Source organism: Panthera tigris, chromosome E2 (genome assembly GCF_018350195.1).
Source record: "Panthera tigris isolate Pti1 chromosome E2, P.tigris_Pti1_mat1.1, whole genome shotgun sequence".
Classification (NCBI taxonomy): Eukaryota; Metazoa; Chordata; class Mammalia; order Carnivora; family Felidae; genus Panthera; species Panthera tigris.
Window position 1 is genome coordinate 15,781,769 of NC_056674.1, and position 16,927 is coordinate 15,798,695.

The window sequence follows — 16,927 nt, forward strand, 5'->3', positions numbered from 1 at the left end:
AGACAACGTGTACTTTGTCCAATCACGTAATTCCCTAACAAACCCTATTATCCCAATGTAAAATGACTGACCTATGCTGCCCGTTCTTTGGGGCGTGTGTGTGTGTGTGTGTGCCTTTGTGTGTGTGCACGCGCGTCCCCTTTGGCGCCGTTTCAAACGTTGCCAAGTCCTGGTCAAGCTGCTTGGAAATGCGGACATGCTGGCACCTCACCATGCCTGGCTCTGGGCAAAAATCCCCAGAAGAAGAGAAGATCAGAGCTATTCTCAACCTCATCTGAGAAATGTTAGAGTCTTCTACCTTTTCTTGGAAGATGACATCACTTTAAAGATAAAGGGTTTTGGTTGTGGTGAGAAACTAACTATAGTTTCAGGCATCTTCAGGCAGGAGCTGATGTGCTGGCGGACCCTGAAGAGGCCTGGTGGGGAGTGCCTTCAGGTCGGCAGGGCTGGGCTGCCGGGATGTTGGCTTTGGGCTTCCTACGTGGCCATGGAAGAAAGTACCAAGACAGATGTGAACGCGGGCAAGAGCCTCTCTGGAGGGGAGGGCTCTGGCCGCTCTGCTGGTCTCCTACACGGACTGACGGAGGAATGCGTGGGTGAACTCCAAGATGACCGGTGAGGTGGGTGAGGTGGGTGGATGATGTCGTCGTTATTGGCTGCCACACCAACAACTGTCACCTTCTTTGTCTCTGCTGGTAAGGCCCAGGTTCCCCTGTGGGGCTCATCCTTCGGCCATGTGACCTGAATAAATCCTGACAAATTTAAGATAGTTAAGTGGGTCCAATGTGGCCCTGCCAGGGGATGGTTCAGGGATAGGTAAGAGACCCAGCTCCTTTCCTTTTTTTTTTTTAACATTTATTTGAGAGGCAGAGACAGAGCATGAGTGGGTGAGGGGCGGAGAGAGAGACACACAGAATCTGAAGCAGGCTCCAGGCTCTGAGCTGTCAGCACAGAGCCCGGCATGGGGCGTGAACCCACAAACTGTGAGATCATGACCTGAGCCAAAGTCGGATGTTTACCTGACTGAGTCACCCAGACGCCCCCAGAGACCCAGCTCCTTTACTCTCAAAAGCAAACAGAAGCTCTTTCATTTTTTTCTGCAGGGCACTGATTTTGCTTGGGGGTCACAACAGCCACCATGGATCACTAAAGGAGTCAGTCCCTAAGGACTTCCCTGAACCAGCCCTACAGCCACCCTCCCTCTGGGCTATGTGATAATAAATCCCCTTTAGGGCCTCACGCCTTCTCAAGTTAGGTTTTCTGTCACCTGCAGTCAAATGCCTCCTCACCATTCTTTACGGAGCTGGCAGAGAAAAACAGGAAAAAGAAAAAAGAAAAGCCATCCAGGTGGTCTGCTGAGCAAAGGTCTGGCCGCCCCCTGCAGGCTTGCTGAGCCGGGTGCACTGTGCGTCCTAATGCCCCGTGCTGAGTTGAGTGGTTTGTTCACCCTGCCAACGAGGCTGGCGAACTCCTGAGGGCAGAGGCAGCAATTGCCCCCGCTGCCAGGACAGGCGCTGCACTTGGTGGTAACTGTTATAACCGTTAAGGAGCACTTACTATGTGCCAGGCACAGTTCTAAGTGCTCTGCAAGGGTTTCCTCCTTGAATATTCTCAACACTGCTCAGGGACAGACATTTTACATGTGAGCAAACTGAGGTGTGGAGAGGTGAAGTCACTTGCCCACACTCACACGGCTGATAAAGGCCATCTTACTACCTCTCAGTATATCCAGGATGGGCACCAGACAGATTCTGTGTCTAAGGGCTGTCACAATTCTAAGAGCTTGATGAACTCGGCAAGTAGCAGGCCCACTGGACACAGCAGGAGACATAGGGGTCACAAGGCTTCCAGGAGGTCCTGGGGAAGCTGGGCGGAGAGGAGAGGGGAAAGGAGCTGAGGCTAACACCGGTACAGCCCTGGCCTGCTTCCAGGCCTCTTACCACGGGCTGGTGACTGACTGGGAAAGACACTTCTGAGGCTTTAGGGGATGCGTTGTGCTAGCAGACTTTGCAAAGCTTGGAACCTAGATGTTGACCGAGATAAAAACCACACAAACAAACTGTTGAGAACTGGGTTTCCTGTGGAGTCCTGGGAAGAGAGGGATAGGCTGGGAAGGGCTGATGTTTAACGAAGAAGTGTTCTTTTCCCACTTGTTCATGCCAGACAGCCTAAACAGTTTCCAGGGGCAGGGACTCCAGAAGGGACTGTGTATGTTACCCTGATGTGGAGGATAAGCTCAGAGACCTTTGGCAGGACAGGTCATGGGTCAGTATCAGTTCTCCAGAATCACATGGGCCTGGGTTCCTGTTCTAGCTCTACCACTTCCTGCAAGAGTGACCTTGACCAAGTGGCTTCACCTCACTGAGCCTCAGTTTCCCCTCTGTAAAATGGGATAATGAAGTACCTACCTGTGGAGTCACTGGGAGTACTCACTGAGATCAGGCATTGAGCTCAGTGGAACCGACTAGAGAATCCAGAAATAGACCTACACAAACGTGCCCAATTGATTTCCCCTTCCAACGATTTTTTTTTTTTTTTTTTTTTTTGCTTTAAGGAGCAAGAGCAATGCAATGGAAGATGGACAGCCTTTTCCAGAAGTGGTGCTGAAGCAGACTGGGTGTCAGGAGGCAAAAAAAAAAAAAAAAAAAAAAAAAGTCAAACCTCTCACCTTATGCAAAAACGAAGTCAAAATGGATCATGGACATAAATGTGAAAAACCCGAAAAAATGAGAAAATGTTCAGGACCCAGATTGAGGCAAAGAGTTCTTTCTTAGACTTTACAACAAAACCATGAACCATAAAGAGCAAAAAAATGTAACTGGGACCTTGTCGAAATTGAGGCCTTTTGTTTTGTGACAGATCCTTGTTAAGAAGACGAGAGGATGGGGGCACCTGGGTGGCTCAGTCGGTTGAGGGTCCAATTTCAGCTCAGGTCATGATCTCAAGGTTTATGAGTTTGAGCCCCACATCGGGACTCGCTGCTGTCAGCCTGTCAGCACAGAGCCCGCTTGGGATTCTCTGTCCTCTTCTCACTGCCCCTCCCCCACCTGCTCTCTCCCCCAAATAAATATTAAAAAAAAAAAAAAAAGACAAAAGGAGAAATTAAAGATTGGGAGAAAAGATTTGCAAATCACACAGCTGACAAAGGACTCATGTCTGGTATATACAAAGAACTCTCCAAAGCTGAAAATGCTGCATCCGATTAGAAAACGGGCAAAAGGACCTGCATGGACACTTCCCTAAAAAGGTATACAGTTGGCAAATAAACAAGCACATGAAAAGACGTCACCAGCCATTACAGAGACGCAAATTTAGACCACGATGACGTCTCCTCACGCACCCAGCAGAATAGCTACAATGAAAACCAGTGGCGACAGCCAATGGTGGCGAAGATGTGGAGAAGCCTGATCATTCACACGCTGCCGGCGGGAATGGAAAACGGTCTGCGCGCTCTGGAAAACAGTTTGGCAGCTCCTTTTAAACTAAAAATGGGCTTACCACACAGCAAGCGATTGTATTCCCTGCCCCGCCCCCCCCAACACTTCTCTACGTGTGCTGCAGAACAGTCAGCACACACATTCACTGAAGTAACACTCTTCTCCATTTGCTGAGCAAGTAGCACTCTAGAAGCATCTCTCCCGCCCCCCCAAGCCTTGCTGAGGTATAACTGACAAATATAACTCATATATTTAAAGTGTACAACGTGATGATTTGATATACGTACGCACTGTGAAATGATTGCCACAATCAAGCTAATTAGCACATCTCTCACCTCACGTAGTTGCCTTTTTTGGGGGTGAGAACGCCCAAGATCTACGCTCTTAGCAGATTTCAAGTGCACAATGCAGAATTATTAACTATCGGCACCGTGCCTGGACGTACATTAGATCCTCTGAACGTACTCACCTTACAACCAAAACCTGGTACCCCCTGACCAAAATATCCCTATTTCCCCCACCCCAACCAGCCACCAATCTACCTCTCTTTTCTATGAGTTTGGGACTTTTTTTTTTAAAGCCCGATTGACCTACACTCTCTCTTTTTATTCTTTTTTAATTTTACTTGTTTTTTCTTAGGGAGACAGAGACAGAGACAGAGAGACAGAGAGAGAGCACGAGCGAGGGAGAGAGGCAGAAGGAGAGAGAATCTCAAGTTGCTCTATGCTCAGTGCACAGCACAACCCTGGGATCATGACCTGAGCCGAAATCAAGTTAGATGCTTAACTGACTGAGCTACTCTGGCGCCCTAAGTTTGACTTTCTTTTAATTTTTTTTTTTTAACGTTTATTTATTTTTGAGACAGAGAGAGACAGAGCATGAACAGGGGAGGGTCAGAGAGAGAGGGAGACAACAGAATCCGAAACAGGCTCCAGGCTCTGAGCAGTCAGCACAGAGCCCGACGTGGGGCTCGAACTCACGGACAGTGAGATCGTGACCTGAGCCGAAGTTGGACGCTTACTTTTTTGATTCCGCATATAAGTGATACCATACAGTATTTGTCTTTTTCTGTCTGATTTATTTCACTTAGTGTAAAAACCCCCAGGTTCAGCCATGTGGTCACAAATGGCAGGACTTCCTCTCTTTATGGCTACGTAATATTCCGTTGTGTATATGCCCTGTGTTTCTTTTATCCATTCATCTGTCAACAGATACTTAGATTGTTTCCATATCTTGGCAAGCAATTGTATTCCTGGGCATTTATCCCAGGAAAATAAAAATTTGTTTTCATGCGTGTTCAGAGTATGAATGTTTGTAACAGCCCAAGCCCAGAAACAACCCAAATATTCTTTGATGGGAGAATGGTTGGTTAAACAAACTACGGAATACAGCTCAGCTATGAGGAACTGACTATCGATACAACAGCTTGAATGAACCTCATGGAAATTATGCTGGGTGAAAAAGAATCTCAAAAGGATATATACTATATGATTCCTTTTATAGAACATTCATAAAATAGCAGTAAACAGAGACACAGAACAGATTAATGGTTGCCAAATGGTGGAGGGGTGGGTGTGGCTATAAAGGGGTAGCAGGAGGGAGCTTTGTGGTGATGGTACAGTTGAGTGTGTACATTGTAGTGGTGGTTATGCAATACCACACACGTGACAAAACTGCACAGAGCCACACACCCTCGCCACACACACATGCACACGTATGGCTGGCGAATTCTGAATAAACTCCATGGGTTGTACCAACGTCAACGCCTTGCTTTGATACTATATGGCGGAGGCTGGGAGAAGGGTTCGTGGAGCTCCCTGTGCATTTCTTTGCAATTTCCTGTGAATCTATACTTATTTCAAAAAGCTTAAAAATAACAATAAAGGGGAGACACCTCAAGACTCTGAAAAACAATGCTCCCTGGACTTACCAGTAACATCATTCCTACCATCTCCGTTCTTGCCCAATCACTTTGTACCAACTGCCATTTCTAGCCTCTATCCTTGGCTACCGCTGCTGCCCAGGCATCCCCGTGGTCCCCCCACACCAGATTCCCCTCCATTCCTACTGTATTCCACACCATTGTGCTTACTCACATCTGTGGCCTTTGCTCTGCCTAGAATGGCTTTCTCCCTCTTCTCTGGGGCAAACTCCTAGTGATCTCTCAGAGCCCTGTTCAAATGTCACCTCCTCCAGGCAGCCAGCCTTGACCTCTGGGGCCGGGCTGTGCTCCCTCTTCCAAGACTTGAGACTCTCAGAGTGTTTGTCAGGGTGCACATTGTTTCTAGGGCACGCTCTCCCCCACGGCCAGCAGCAGTGACCACAGGAACCCACAGATAAGTGAGGAGCTCAAATAGTGCTCTATGCATCTGGCACACAGCAGGTGTGAGACCCGCTGCTGAATGAAAGCTCAATGGTGGTGGCTAGAAAACAGAAGAGGAAGTACGTTTTACCCAATCTTACAGCAGAGGCTTAGAATCCAACAATGGTTTAGTTCAGTGGCTCTCAGAGTGTGTTCCCTGGACTGGCAGCATCGATCCTGTATGTTCTACGCTCCAGACCTAGCACGTCGGAGCCTCAGGGGTGAAGCCGAGGAAATGTTTGTTTCAAGGCCTCTTTCTGGGTGATCCTGAGGCATGATGAAGATCGAGATCTATTGGCTGAGTGGACAGATCCCTGCTCTTGTGGTGGGGGGTCTTATCTAAACAAACTCACGCACTCACCCCACCCAAGGATTTACCACGTGCCAGTCCCTGTGCTGTGTGACGGTCACGTACAGACAAACCGGGAAGGTCCTAGATCTTGAAGATATGTGTGCGCACACACGTTCTCTTAACTGCGCTAACAGAATGGAGGGAGAATGCTCAAGCCCACGGTCAGGAAACACACAGGGAACTGAGGGCAGAGTGGCAGCACCTAGTGCTGGGGGAGGTTCAGGGAAGGCTTCCCAGAGGAGGAGCATCAATGCTCAAGCTGGCAGGATGGGGGAGTGTGGGGTGAAGAGTGTGAAGAATCTGTAGGAGAGGGAGGAACACGGAGGAGGGCTCTGAAATTCAGACAGCCTACTCAGGAAAGTGCAAGTGGCCAAGGAGGGTGATATGTGGCACTGCACAACGCTGGAGAGGCGGGTGGGGCCTGGTGGCCACGGGGAGGATCTAAGGCTGTGTCCTGAGGGCCGTGGGACACGTGGGAGGGTTTGAAGCAGGGGACGGGCACGGTCTGATATGGAAAGATCTCGTGGCTGCTGAGTGGAGGGTGGACCACAGGAGGTGGGACAGAGGGCTGGGGACTCAGGGAGGTGGCCAGGGTGAGGCACTGGGGAGAGGAGGAGGGTGTGGGGGGCCGAGCTGCTCAGGAGGCTGAACGGATGGACCGCAGTAATGGGGAGGAAGAAGGGAGACACCCAGGATGAAGCCCATGGCTCTGGCCTGAGGACACAGGTATATGGCGGCTGCCCCTGAGATGGAGATCCTGGAGGAAGGAGGGCACAGGGCACCAGGGCTGAGGGCAGCTGGATAGCCTGGGCATGAGGGAACCATGGAGGAGTTGAGAGGATCCCTCAGGCTGTCAGACTGGAGACGGGTCCAAGGGGACAGGACTGAAGTCTAAAAGGCCAGGAAAACTGGGTAATGCTGGTGGACTGGTCCTGCATAGGAGGAGCTGGAGAGGTCGTTGAATGGCCAAGCTAAAAGGCAGATGGTCTTGCTTAAACAAGGGATACACGTGTTAAGAAAATGGCAACTAAAATTCTGCTACAAGGAAAGCCAACAGTGAGTCTTGCCCAGGACAGCTTGGCCCAAAATCTTAATGGACATAGCCAATCCTCCTGGAGGTCCTCCGATGACCTTCAGGGATCCAGAAACCCCAGAAAATGGCAAATGAACTTGTAGGGTATGTACATTTCCTGGGGAAGAAGGATCCCCAGCTTTCATCAGATTCCTTAATTTGGAAAGAGTGAAGAGACTCTGACCTTTCTGGAGATGGCTTGTATCTCGCGTAGGTGGCCGAGCCGGGGGTGGAGAAGCTCCCAGAAGGCTGTCGGTAGGGAGGGACTTTGTCGGCCCCTGCTGGTGATGCTGTGTAAGGGGTTTCTGGGAAGCTGACAGGCCTGGAACAAAAACAGGAGGAAGGAGGTAGGGGTGAGTGAGAATGCTCCTGCTCTCAGAGGAGGGAAGCTAGACCTTTCCCTCAGGTCCAACCACATCCCATCGGCTTCATCTGCCACCCTCCCATCAGGATGGAGGGACGGCTGCTGAACCATCCCTGAGGGTGGTGGGAGACCAGGATACCCCCGCCTTCCCTCTCCCACTACAGATGCAGTGGTCAGCTTCCACAGCCCTGACCAAGGCCTGACAGGCTGCGGAAGCAAGATGCCCCTCTGCAAGCTGGATTCCTTCACTTCTTGGAAAATTTTCTTTATTTAAAAAAAAATTTTTTTTTTTTAACATTTATTTATTTTTGAGACAGAGAGAGACACAGCATGAGCAGGGGAGGGTCTGAGAGAGAGGGAGACACAGAATCCGAAACAGGCTCCAGGCTCTGAGCTGTCAGCCCAGAGCCCGACGCGGGGCTCAAACTCACAGACCGCAAGATCATGACCTGAGCCGAAGTCGGACGCCCAACCGACTGAGCCACCCAGGCACCCCTCTTTATTTTTAAACATACACTACATTCGAAATAATTTATCTGCAAGGTATCCACCATCATAATAAAACCCAACTCCTAAAGCTACCACCCAACCCAAGAACTAGAATGGCACCAACACAGGCCTGCTTTCCACTTCCCTGCCTCCCCCAGGAAGCAATCACTACCCTGAATTTCGTGCTTCTCAGTCCCTTGATCTTTTAAAAAATATATAGTTTTAATCATACATGGTCTGATGGATATCCAGCCTCTGACATGGAGCTCCCCAGCACCGGGCCCTCACACAAGAGGCTCGTAATGAAAATTTAAGGGAAGGAAGGGAGGGAGGCAGAAGGAGGAGAAGGAGAGAAAGACTGAGGGGAGAAGGAGACTGGAAAAAAGGGGTAGGAGAGAGAAAAGGGCAAAGCACAGAGGAGCTAGACGGGAGGGAGACAGGGTGGCGCCCCTCTTTAGCCCTTACCTCTTGCTGTGCAGGGGCTGGGGCTCCCGGAAGGGGACCATGGGGGTCTGCTTCGGGGGCCGGCTCAGGGATTGGGCATGGCCGGGGGTGCTGGGGCTGGCCCACTTGGAGGCGGGTAGAGAGTTGTGGGAGGCGGGCCCGCTCCACTGCCAGGGAGCGTTGCTGCGGTAGGGGGGCCGGCCCCCGGGGGTCATGCTCTCTGGCTCCGTCTTCGGCTCCGAGGTATTCATGTCATAGGTCTCCAGCCAGCCCCTGGGAAGAAAAACACGGTTACTCCGAAGGGCCCCAGCCCACCAGCACGCTTGCCTGTTGCCCAGGAGAGGCTGCCGTCTCGTCACACTGGGCTGGGTTTCCTGGCCAAATCTGAACCATGAAGGCCTGTTTTAAAGGCCGAGGAGATACCGTTTAAATTGATCTGAAACTTAGCAGCTCGGAGAAGTCAGGACAGGGCCCAACACCCAGGCTCTGACCGCTTGGCCCTCTCTTCCTCATCTCCTCTCCTCACACTCTCTTTGCCTTCCTTCCTCACCCTTCTCCCTCACCCAGGCCTCAAGTGGGCCAATGTCCTCCACGGAATGGCTCAGCACCCACCCCCTTCCCCCACAGCAGTCCTCGGGGCCAGAAAGGCGGATGCCCTCAGAATCAAAGGATAGTATCTGCCTTGTTCCAAAGAAGCTCAAAGGCAGCTGGAAGAGGAGCAGGTGACCTACTTTGCAGGGTGATTGAAAAAAAAAAGCCACGAAATCCAGAACCTTGAAATAGATGCAGAACGGCCTGTGACTCCCCCCAGACCAGGCTGGCATGCAAACCGCGGTGCTCCTGGCTCGAGGCGGGGAGATCCGCAGGCTGGGCTGGCATTCTCCACCGCTGCTGCAGTGCGGCACGGGAGGGGGCTCTGAGCCCAAGGAGGGGGCTGCGCTCGCGACATCCACCTCCCAACAGCTGTGGGAGCTGAGCCTGGAGGAGCCCGGAAGCTCTCGTGCCCTCATCGAGCTGATCCTCTGTGGCTCTCCTGAGTCCTCTAGAGGGAACTTTCAGGGCCGGCAAGAGATCTGGTGGATTTGGTGGCTGGGGGCTCAGGACGTGGCTGCTAGGGAGTCTTCAAAAGGTGACCCGAGTAGGTGCTCTGGCACCTGGGCCCAGCACGCCGTGTTCTTTAGGAACATTAGCTCCTGACACCAATGCCTCACCAGGCATCACATGAGGAGTGACAGCAATACAAATGTCCAGCAGAACCCGCAGAAATGCCAGGCCCGGGTGGAGGCGGACGAGGGTACCATCACGGTGCTGCAGCGCACACAGCTGCTCTGGCCGGCCCAGCTTTCACGCCTCTTCTCCTGAGAGCACGTCTGCGTGCACTTCTCGGCTCCGGGTAGGAGAACGTCGCCCGGGCCTGGCCAATCAGAAACTCCTCTCTCTCTGGACACCACGACTGGCACAGGACTGTTATGTGCCTTACACGGAGACAGCATCAACTCTGGAATGGTTTTTGGAACTCCTGGGGGAAGGATCTAGTTCACTGGGGCTGCTGCACTGGGGAGTCCTAAGCTGAAGCTGTGAAGAAGGGTGGGTCATCTTTGTTCCCACCAAGTGCGAGATGGCCTGAGAATGACAGTGACAGAAAAGGAGATAGGTGATGAAGATTCCTGGTGAGGGCGTCCGGGACCCTGCATCTGGCCCCATCTAGATCTTGCTCTGTCTCCTGGTTTGTCAGGGTACAGAAGCCAGTAAAGGCTTTGTTTTGCTTCACAAAGTTTGAGTTGGTTCTGTTGTTGGGAACCAGAATCCTGATCACTGCACCGCACTTGAGAGAGAAGTTAAGTAACCTGTTCGAGGTCACACTGCCAGTAAGAGGTGGAAATTGGATTTAAATACAGTTAAGTTGATTCCAAAGGCCACAACTTTAACGCCGATGCACACTGGCCCACTGAAGAGTGGTGTGGGAACCAATGAGTGGATTTCTTGGGTCCGTGACTTCTCTCCCAGTTACTGACAGCCTGGCCTTTGGCGAGGAGTCCTTGGGCATGATCTCAGAGAGGGAAACATTATCCAATAATCTTGAAGGCAGCACAGGGCGGTGGGGAGCCAGGGATTCTGGGACAGATGGCCAGTTCAGATCCCAGCCCTGCCACTTACAGCTTGCGTGGCCTTGGGCGAACGATTTCCTTCTCAGAACCTCAGTTTCCTCATCTGTAAGATGGTGGTGGCTGCAAGCATTCTAGAACATTAGGAGAAAGTCTGGCATGTGCCACAGGCCTAATAAACAGGATTTGATGCTGTTGCCTCCTCCAGCCGATTCTGTGGCCAATCTGTCTGCTGTTCCCACAGGCTCAGAGGTGAGTGTCCTTTCCATCTTCTCAAGTCCAGCCACACCTCCCTGGGGGCTCTGGAACAAACTGTTCCCCACCGGCCTGAGAACTACCGGCACCTAAACCACCCTGAGAACTCAGCAGAGGAATGCAGATACCTGGGTCTCATCTCTGCTCACCTGAATCAGAATCTTCCTTGAGGTGGGGCCCAGGGATTTGCATTTTACCAAGTTGCCAAAGAGGATTTTGACACATGGAAAAGTTTGAGAAACCTACTTCGTTGATTTGGTTTTTGAATTGTATTTTTTAAGGTTATTTATTTATTTTCAGAGAGAGAGAGAGAGAGAGAGAGAGAGAGAGAGAGAGAGCGCATGCTTGTGCAGGCAGAGAAGGGGCAGAAGGGGCAGAGAGAGAAGCCCAAGCAGGCTCTGTGCTGTCAATGTGAAGCCTGACATGGGGATCGATCTCATGAACTGTGAGATCGTGACCTAAGCTGAAACCAAGAGTTGGACACTCAACTGACTGAGCCACCCAGGCGCTCCTACTTATTGAACTGTTTTTAAAGATTAAAGTGAGATAAAATGCCATTTCCTGTCCCTTATCCCTGTTCTCCAGTTTCACCCACCAGAAGCAACCACAGCTTCCAGTTTCTTGTCTGTTCTTTCAGAAATATTCTATGCAGGTATATCTATGCAGAGAGATCCTACGCAAACAGTATTTAAAATAGAAATCGGGGCGCCTGGGTGGCTCAGTCGGTTGAGCGTCCGACTTCAGCTCAGGTCATGATCTCACGGTCCGTGAGTTCGAGCCCCGTGTCGGGCTCTGTGCTGACAGCTCGGAGCCCGGAGCCTGTTTCAGATTCTGTGTCTCCCTCTCTCTCTGACCCTCCCCTGCTCATGCTCTGTCTCTCTCTGTTTCAAAAATAAACAAACATTAAAAAAAATAAAAAAAATAAATAAAATAGAAATAAAAAGAATAGCACACTTAACTCCAAATATCATCTTGCTCCCCCCTCCCTTTTTGCCCCCCAATTACTATTTCTTACCAGGCCCTCTCAGCACAAACAAATTCACTTTATTTCCTTTAAACAATCAAATACTATTGCATCACACGGATGCCCTAGGATTTACTTAGCTGGTCCTCTGTGGTTAGATATTTAGGTTGCTTCTAGTCTTGTGCTTGACCAATAGTGTTGCACTAAACACCGTGTTCCAACCTCAGCCACATGCAGGAGGCATCTGAGAGAGGACCGCCCCCAGTATCACAGACCTCTGTCCTCACTGCCTCCTTGTCCTCAATTCCCAACAGCCTAAACAGCCTAGTTGCTGGAGGCCACGGGGACTCCTTTCTTACCTCTCTTACTTACTTGTGTGGTTTCAATTTTCCTTCTCAGGGAGGAGTTTCTAACCCCCTGACTGGAGCTCCTGAGTCTAACTAAAGGGGATAAAAGCATCCCAGATTGCCTTCCCCATCAGGAAGTGACAGAGAAAAGTGAGATGAGAACATCCCTCCTGAGCCTGTGCAAACGCCCAAGATCAACATGACCATCTCATTAGGCTGTGGGACGTTCTCGCAGCTACCCGGCCCGGCTCAGCTGTGGCCAGTGGTGCTGGGATCACTCAAGAACTCGTCCTGTGGCCTGGGAGTGTGTGGATGACCCACTCTACCCTATTCAGTGTCTGAAGAGCATGGGGTCCAGATGCACACCATGCTGAGCCTGGCTGGTGGCAGGGACAGCACCTCTGCCCATCCCTGTGCGTCTCCCCTCAGAGCCTATCTCGCCATTTGAGCCAGAAGAGGCCAGGGCTGCAGCAAGAGGCTGGACAGACCCCCGAGTTGGGATTATCAGCTCTGCAAATGAGGTCAGCCAGACACCTCTGCATTTGAAGAACAACAAAAACCACACAAGTCTCAGCCCACACCTGCCCTTGCAAACAGGACATTCTGTTTCTGTGGCTGCCTTATAAAGGCGGCAGGCTGACAGCTCTCCTAATGAGGGCAGGGAGCGGGGCTCATCTGTCTGGTCATGCCCTCCCTGGCCTGGTCTCCCCAAAGCCTCCCCAAAGCTGGAGAAGGAACTTGCAGACTTTCACTTTTGTTTCAGTTGGCCCCTACCTGCAGGTCCAGGGAATCTGTGTGGCCTCTCGTGCACCTCCAGTTTTGGAATCGTCCGGCAGGCGGGCTGGCTTACCATGTGCACACGTGTGGGCATGGGTGTGGGTGCAAAGCAAGGCGGGGGTGGGGTGGGGGGGGAGTCTGCTGGGGAGCTCGCCTGCGGACTTACTTTGGCTCGACTTGCCCCTGCAGAGCCCGGCGCGGGTGTGGCCGGGCCAAGGCGCCACAAGAGGGCTGAGAGAAGGGGACGCCTGGGGTTAGACTGGAGTCCCAAGGCCGGGAGACTGGGGAGGTGGGAGAGGGGAGGCCAAGCCCTTGGCTGAAGGATTTTGCCGTGCCCAGAACTGCCCCCTACCAAGGTCAGAGCAAGCGAGAAGGGGCGGATGGAGCCACCACCCCTGGGCATGCGCACAGCGTTCTGAGGCGGTGGAACACGGCGGGGCCGGGACACCTGGATTGAGGTTTGTCGGCCACTTAGTAGCTGTACAACCCTGCGCAAGCGACGGGTCCACTCTGGGACTCAGCTTGCTCGTCTGTAAAATGAGGATGACGCCAGCCCTGTGAGGTCACATGTATGTAGCCCTCAGGGTCCCCTCATCTCACCTCCCCTTTGGCTCACTCTGCTCCTGACCCCCTTTCTGGTCTGTCAACAAGCCGAGGGCCTTTGTCCTCACTTTTGTAATGGCCACTCCCCCCTGAAGGCCTTTCTTCTGGCTCCATCTCACCTTCAGGCCTTCCCTGACCACCCTGTCCAAAGTCGGGCAGCGCTCTTTACTTCCTCACACCCAGTATCTCCCAGCTGGTGTCTCTAGAGCACCTCCTACAGGCCAAGGGCTGTTCTCTGTGCTTTACAAAGCTTTTCTCCAACTTCCCAACTGCCTTTGGGGAAAGGACCTATTACTGTCCTCATTTTACAAATGAAGAAACCGAGGCACAGGGTAAGAGGCCACTGGCCCAGGGCGACAGTCACTACGGGGCAGAGCTAAGATTCAAACTTAGGTAATCTCACCGTAGAGCCTGCCTTCCCCACTATGCTCAACTGCCTCCCCCTCTGCTATGTGAAATCATCCTATTTGCTTACTTGTTTATCGTCTGCCTCCCCTGATCCATTCGGTAGCTCTATGAGGGCCAAGGCCTTGACTGTCTCCTGTGCAACTGTGTTTCCAGCACTTGGAAGGTAGTGATTTTCTCTCTCTCTCTTTCTGTCTCCGGTCACCTCTGGAGGTTGCTAGGGTACCAACTCATTATTCTGAAAGCTGCATTTACCTTGCCTTTTCCATATAATAAATTACACCTCAGAGTAACCAAATAGTTACTGAAGGGACATTCTTTTTAGAAAAATTTCAGTCAATAAATGAAGGAGGAATGATGGAATTGAGAATACCACTCGGTACCATGTGATGCATGACAAAATAACTGATCTAGGCAATCATGTCGAAGAGCTGCTGAGGGGGACAATGCATAATGACAGGTCAGCTGCTACCATCTAAACCCTCCGACTGCCCTTAGGGTCACTCACGGAGGGCCAACCAGACACGTGGTGCCTCTTGACAGACACACACCTAGGAAGTGGTGTTACCAAAAGAAATTTAACCGGAATTGGATCAAGCTTCTATATCAAACTCCAGTTTACAGGAAATTCATGTGCTAGAGAAACAGGGTAAAGGACATCAGAGGGATGCAAGCAGCTAAATCCAGGAAGTGAGAAACTCTGAAGGACAAGAAACCTGGCTTCTTCCCAAACTAAACTGCAAGGGGAATAGAAAAGAGGAAGGAGAAGCTTATAGGTTAAGAGAGCCTAAAGACACCCATCAACCACATACAACAGGAGGAGCCTGATTAACAAAACAACTCTTCTAAAAACATTTTTCTTTTTTTAATTTTAGGGGGAGAGTGGCAGACAGAGAGGGAGAGAGAGTATCTTAAGAAGGCTCTGTGCTGAGCCCCACACGGGGACTGTGAGATCATGACCTGAGCCGAAATCAAGAGTCAGATACTTAACTGACTGAGCCAGCCAGGTGCCCCAACAAAACAATTATTTTTAAAAAAGATCTCTCTGATACAACAGAAAGGTAAACACAGATGGGTAATTGATACTGACTTACTGTTAAAATTTTTAAGCATCATCATAATTTTTTAGAGGTGCTTATTGAGTAGAGATACATTCTAAACATTGGGATGGATTCAAGTGATCCAAGATAGGGGTTCAAATAATCCAAGATAGGGAGGTACAGAGATTGAAAAAAAAGAAAACCCAAAACTGGCCATACGTTGCTTAGTTTTGAAAACGGGGCTCAGTACACTTTTAATATGTTTGAAGTGTTCCAGTAAAAAAAAACCCAAACAAACTCTCCGCTGTCTTCCCACTTTCCGTGGAGTAAAACCTGAGCCTGTCACTGTGTCCATAAGCTCCCCCAAAGGTTGCCCCCACCTCTCACCCCTGTTCCAGCCACACTGGTCTCTCCGTGCTGCACGGACAGATGTGTCACACACACTCACACTCACACTTTGGAGCCTCTGTCCACACTCTGTCTGGGACCCCTGGCCCAGAGAAGACCACAAGGCTGCCTCCACCCAGTAGCCCTCCCTGATAATGTAAGCAGTTCTCCCACCATGGGGCAGGCCCTTTATTTACTCTGCTTTAGTTTTCTTCTTAAGCCTTATTACTGCCTGGTCCTGCATTATATCTATTTAATTACTGCCTGTCCCTCCCTCTAGAACACAAACTTCTAGGGAGCAGGCGCTCTGTCTCGTTACTGCTGTATCCCCAGCTTCGAATGGAGCTTGCACATACTCGGGGCGCAATAAATATGTGTTGAAGGAGTGAACCCAGTACAGTGTGGCCTCGGGGCAAGCTACTTTTCACGCTGTGTGCATCATCTACAAAACGGAACTGATGAGAGTGCCCACCTCGTGGGGCTGTTACAGACATTAAATGGGACAGTACGCATTTGCAGAGCTTCAACCGTAACTGGCACGCAGTATGTGCTTGATAGTTACGGACTCTCACCTGGTTGCCGTCGTGGCTCTTCCTCCTGAGAAAGGCCCTCGAGTGACAGTACTGGGGCGGGGGCACACGCGGGCTCTCTGGAAGCTGCCAACCCCCACCTGGCTCCCACCTTACAGGGCAGATGCCCTTACCTCCGGGGCGTGCCGTCGTCGAAAGGCGGGATGATGACCACCTTGACAGTGACAGAGGTGCGCAGGAGGTCGATCATCTGATCGTGGGTCAGTGTGACCACGGCCACCTTGCAGATCTCCACCAGTCGGCTACCTTGCCGGAGGCCGGCCTGCCAGGCAAACCCGTAGTCCTCCACCTCGGCCACTGTCCCATCATACTTCACGTGGAAGCCCAGCTGCCCGAGCCCGTTCCGCCGCAGGGTCATGTCCACCGTCTCCCAGCCGTTGGTCATGACCTGTAGGCGACAGGTAGGATCTAGCCTCAGAAGCTGCTTGGGGGTCAGCTCTGGACGATCCCTGTACAGATTTCCCCGCTTTGGGGCCAAAGACCCTGCTGACTCCCATCTCTCCCAGGTGATGCCAGGGTATAGGAGCACAAACACCTACCTAGTCTCAGCCTGGACCCCTGACTTCTGAAGACGAAACGTGGATATGCAACTATATGGCTTATTAGCTTGCAGAGATGGTGGCAGTCAGGAGCCAGCCATGTATTCCAAAGGCCCCTGGCCTCCCTCCTTCCCAGCTACGGCAGTATTATACTTCTTGGCCCCTTGGGGTGGGTGGGCTCTGGGACTTGTTTTGGTCACAACTTGAGTTGTGAGTGGAACTGTCATGTCATTTAGGTTGGGGCATTTACTTGCTAGAGTGAGACCCCCCCCCCCCCCCCCGTAGGCCTCTCCCCTCTACCACAGCTACCAGGATTATTCCAGATAATGGCTGTTTGGTCAGCTAGAGTTCCAGAGTTAGAACAATGTGGAGCAGAGATCTCTGGTGAACCCAAG

At 51.4% G+C, this 16,927-nt stretch overlaps 1 protein-coding gene across 9 annotated transcripts in view; it reads right to left on the reverse strand.

The window, feature by feature from the left end:
* SIPA1L3 (signal induced proliferation associated 1 like 3) overlaps positions 1-16,927 on the reverse strand; it is a 238,350-nt gene that overhangs the window by 50,934 nt on the left and 170,489 nt on the right. For all 9 annotated transcript variants that reach the window (XM_042969314.1, XM_042969309.1, XM_042969308.1 and 6 more), the window contains 3 exons: positions 16,107-16,381; positions 8,542-8,793; positions 7,408-7,545 (listed from right to left, as the gene is read on the reverse strand). In XM_042969314.1, coding sequence (XP_042825248.1) covers positions 7,408-7,545; positions 8,542-8,793; positions 16,107-16,381 — 665 coding nt within the window. The remainder of the gene's footprint in view (positions 1-7,407; positions 7,546-8,541; positions 8,794-16,106; positions 16,382-16,927) is intronic.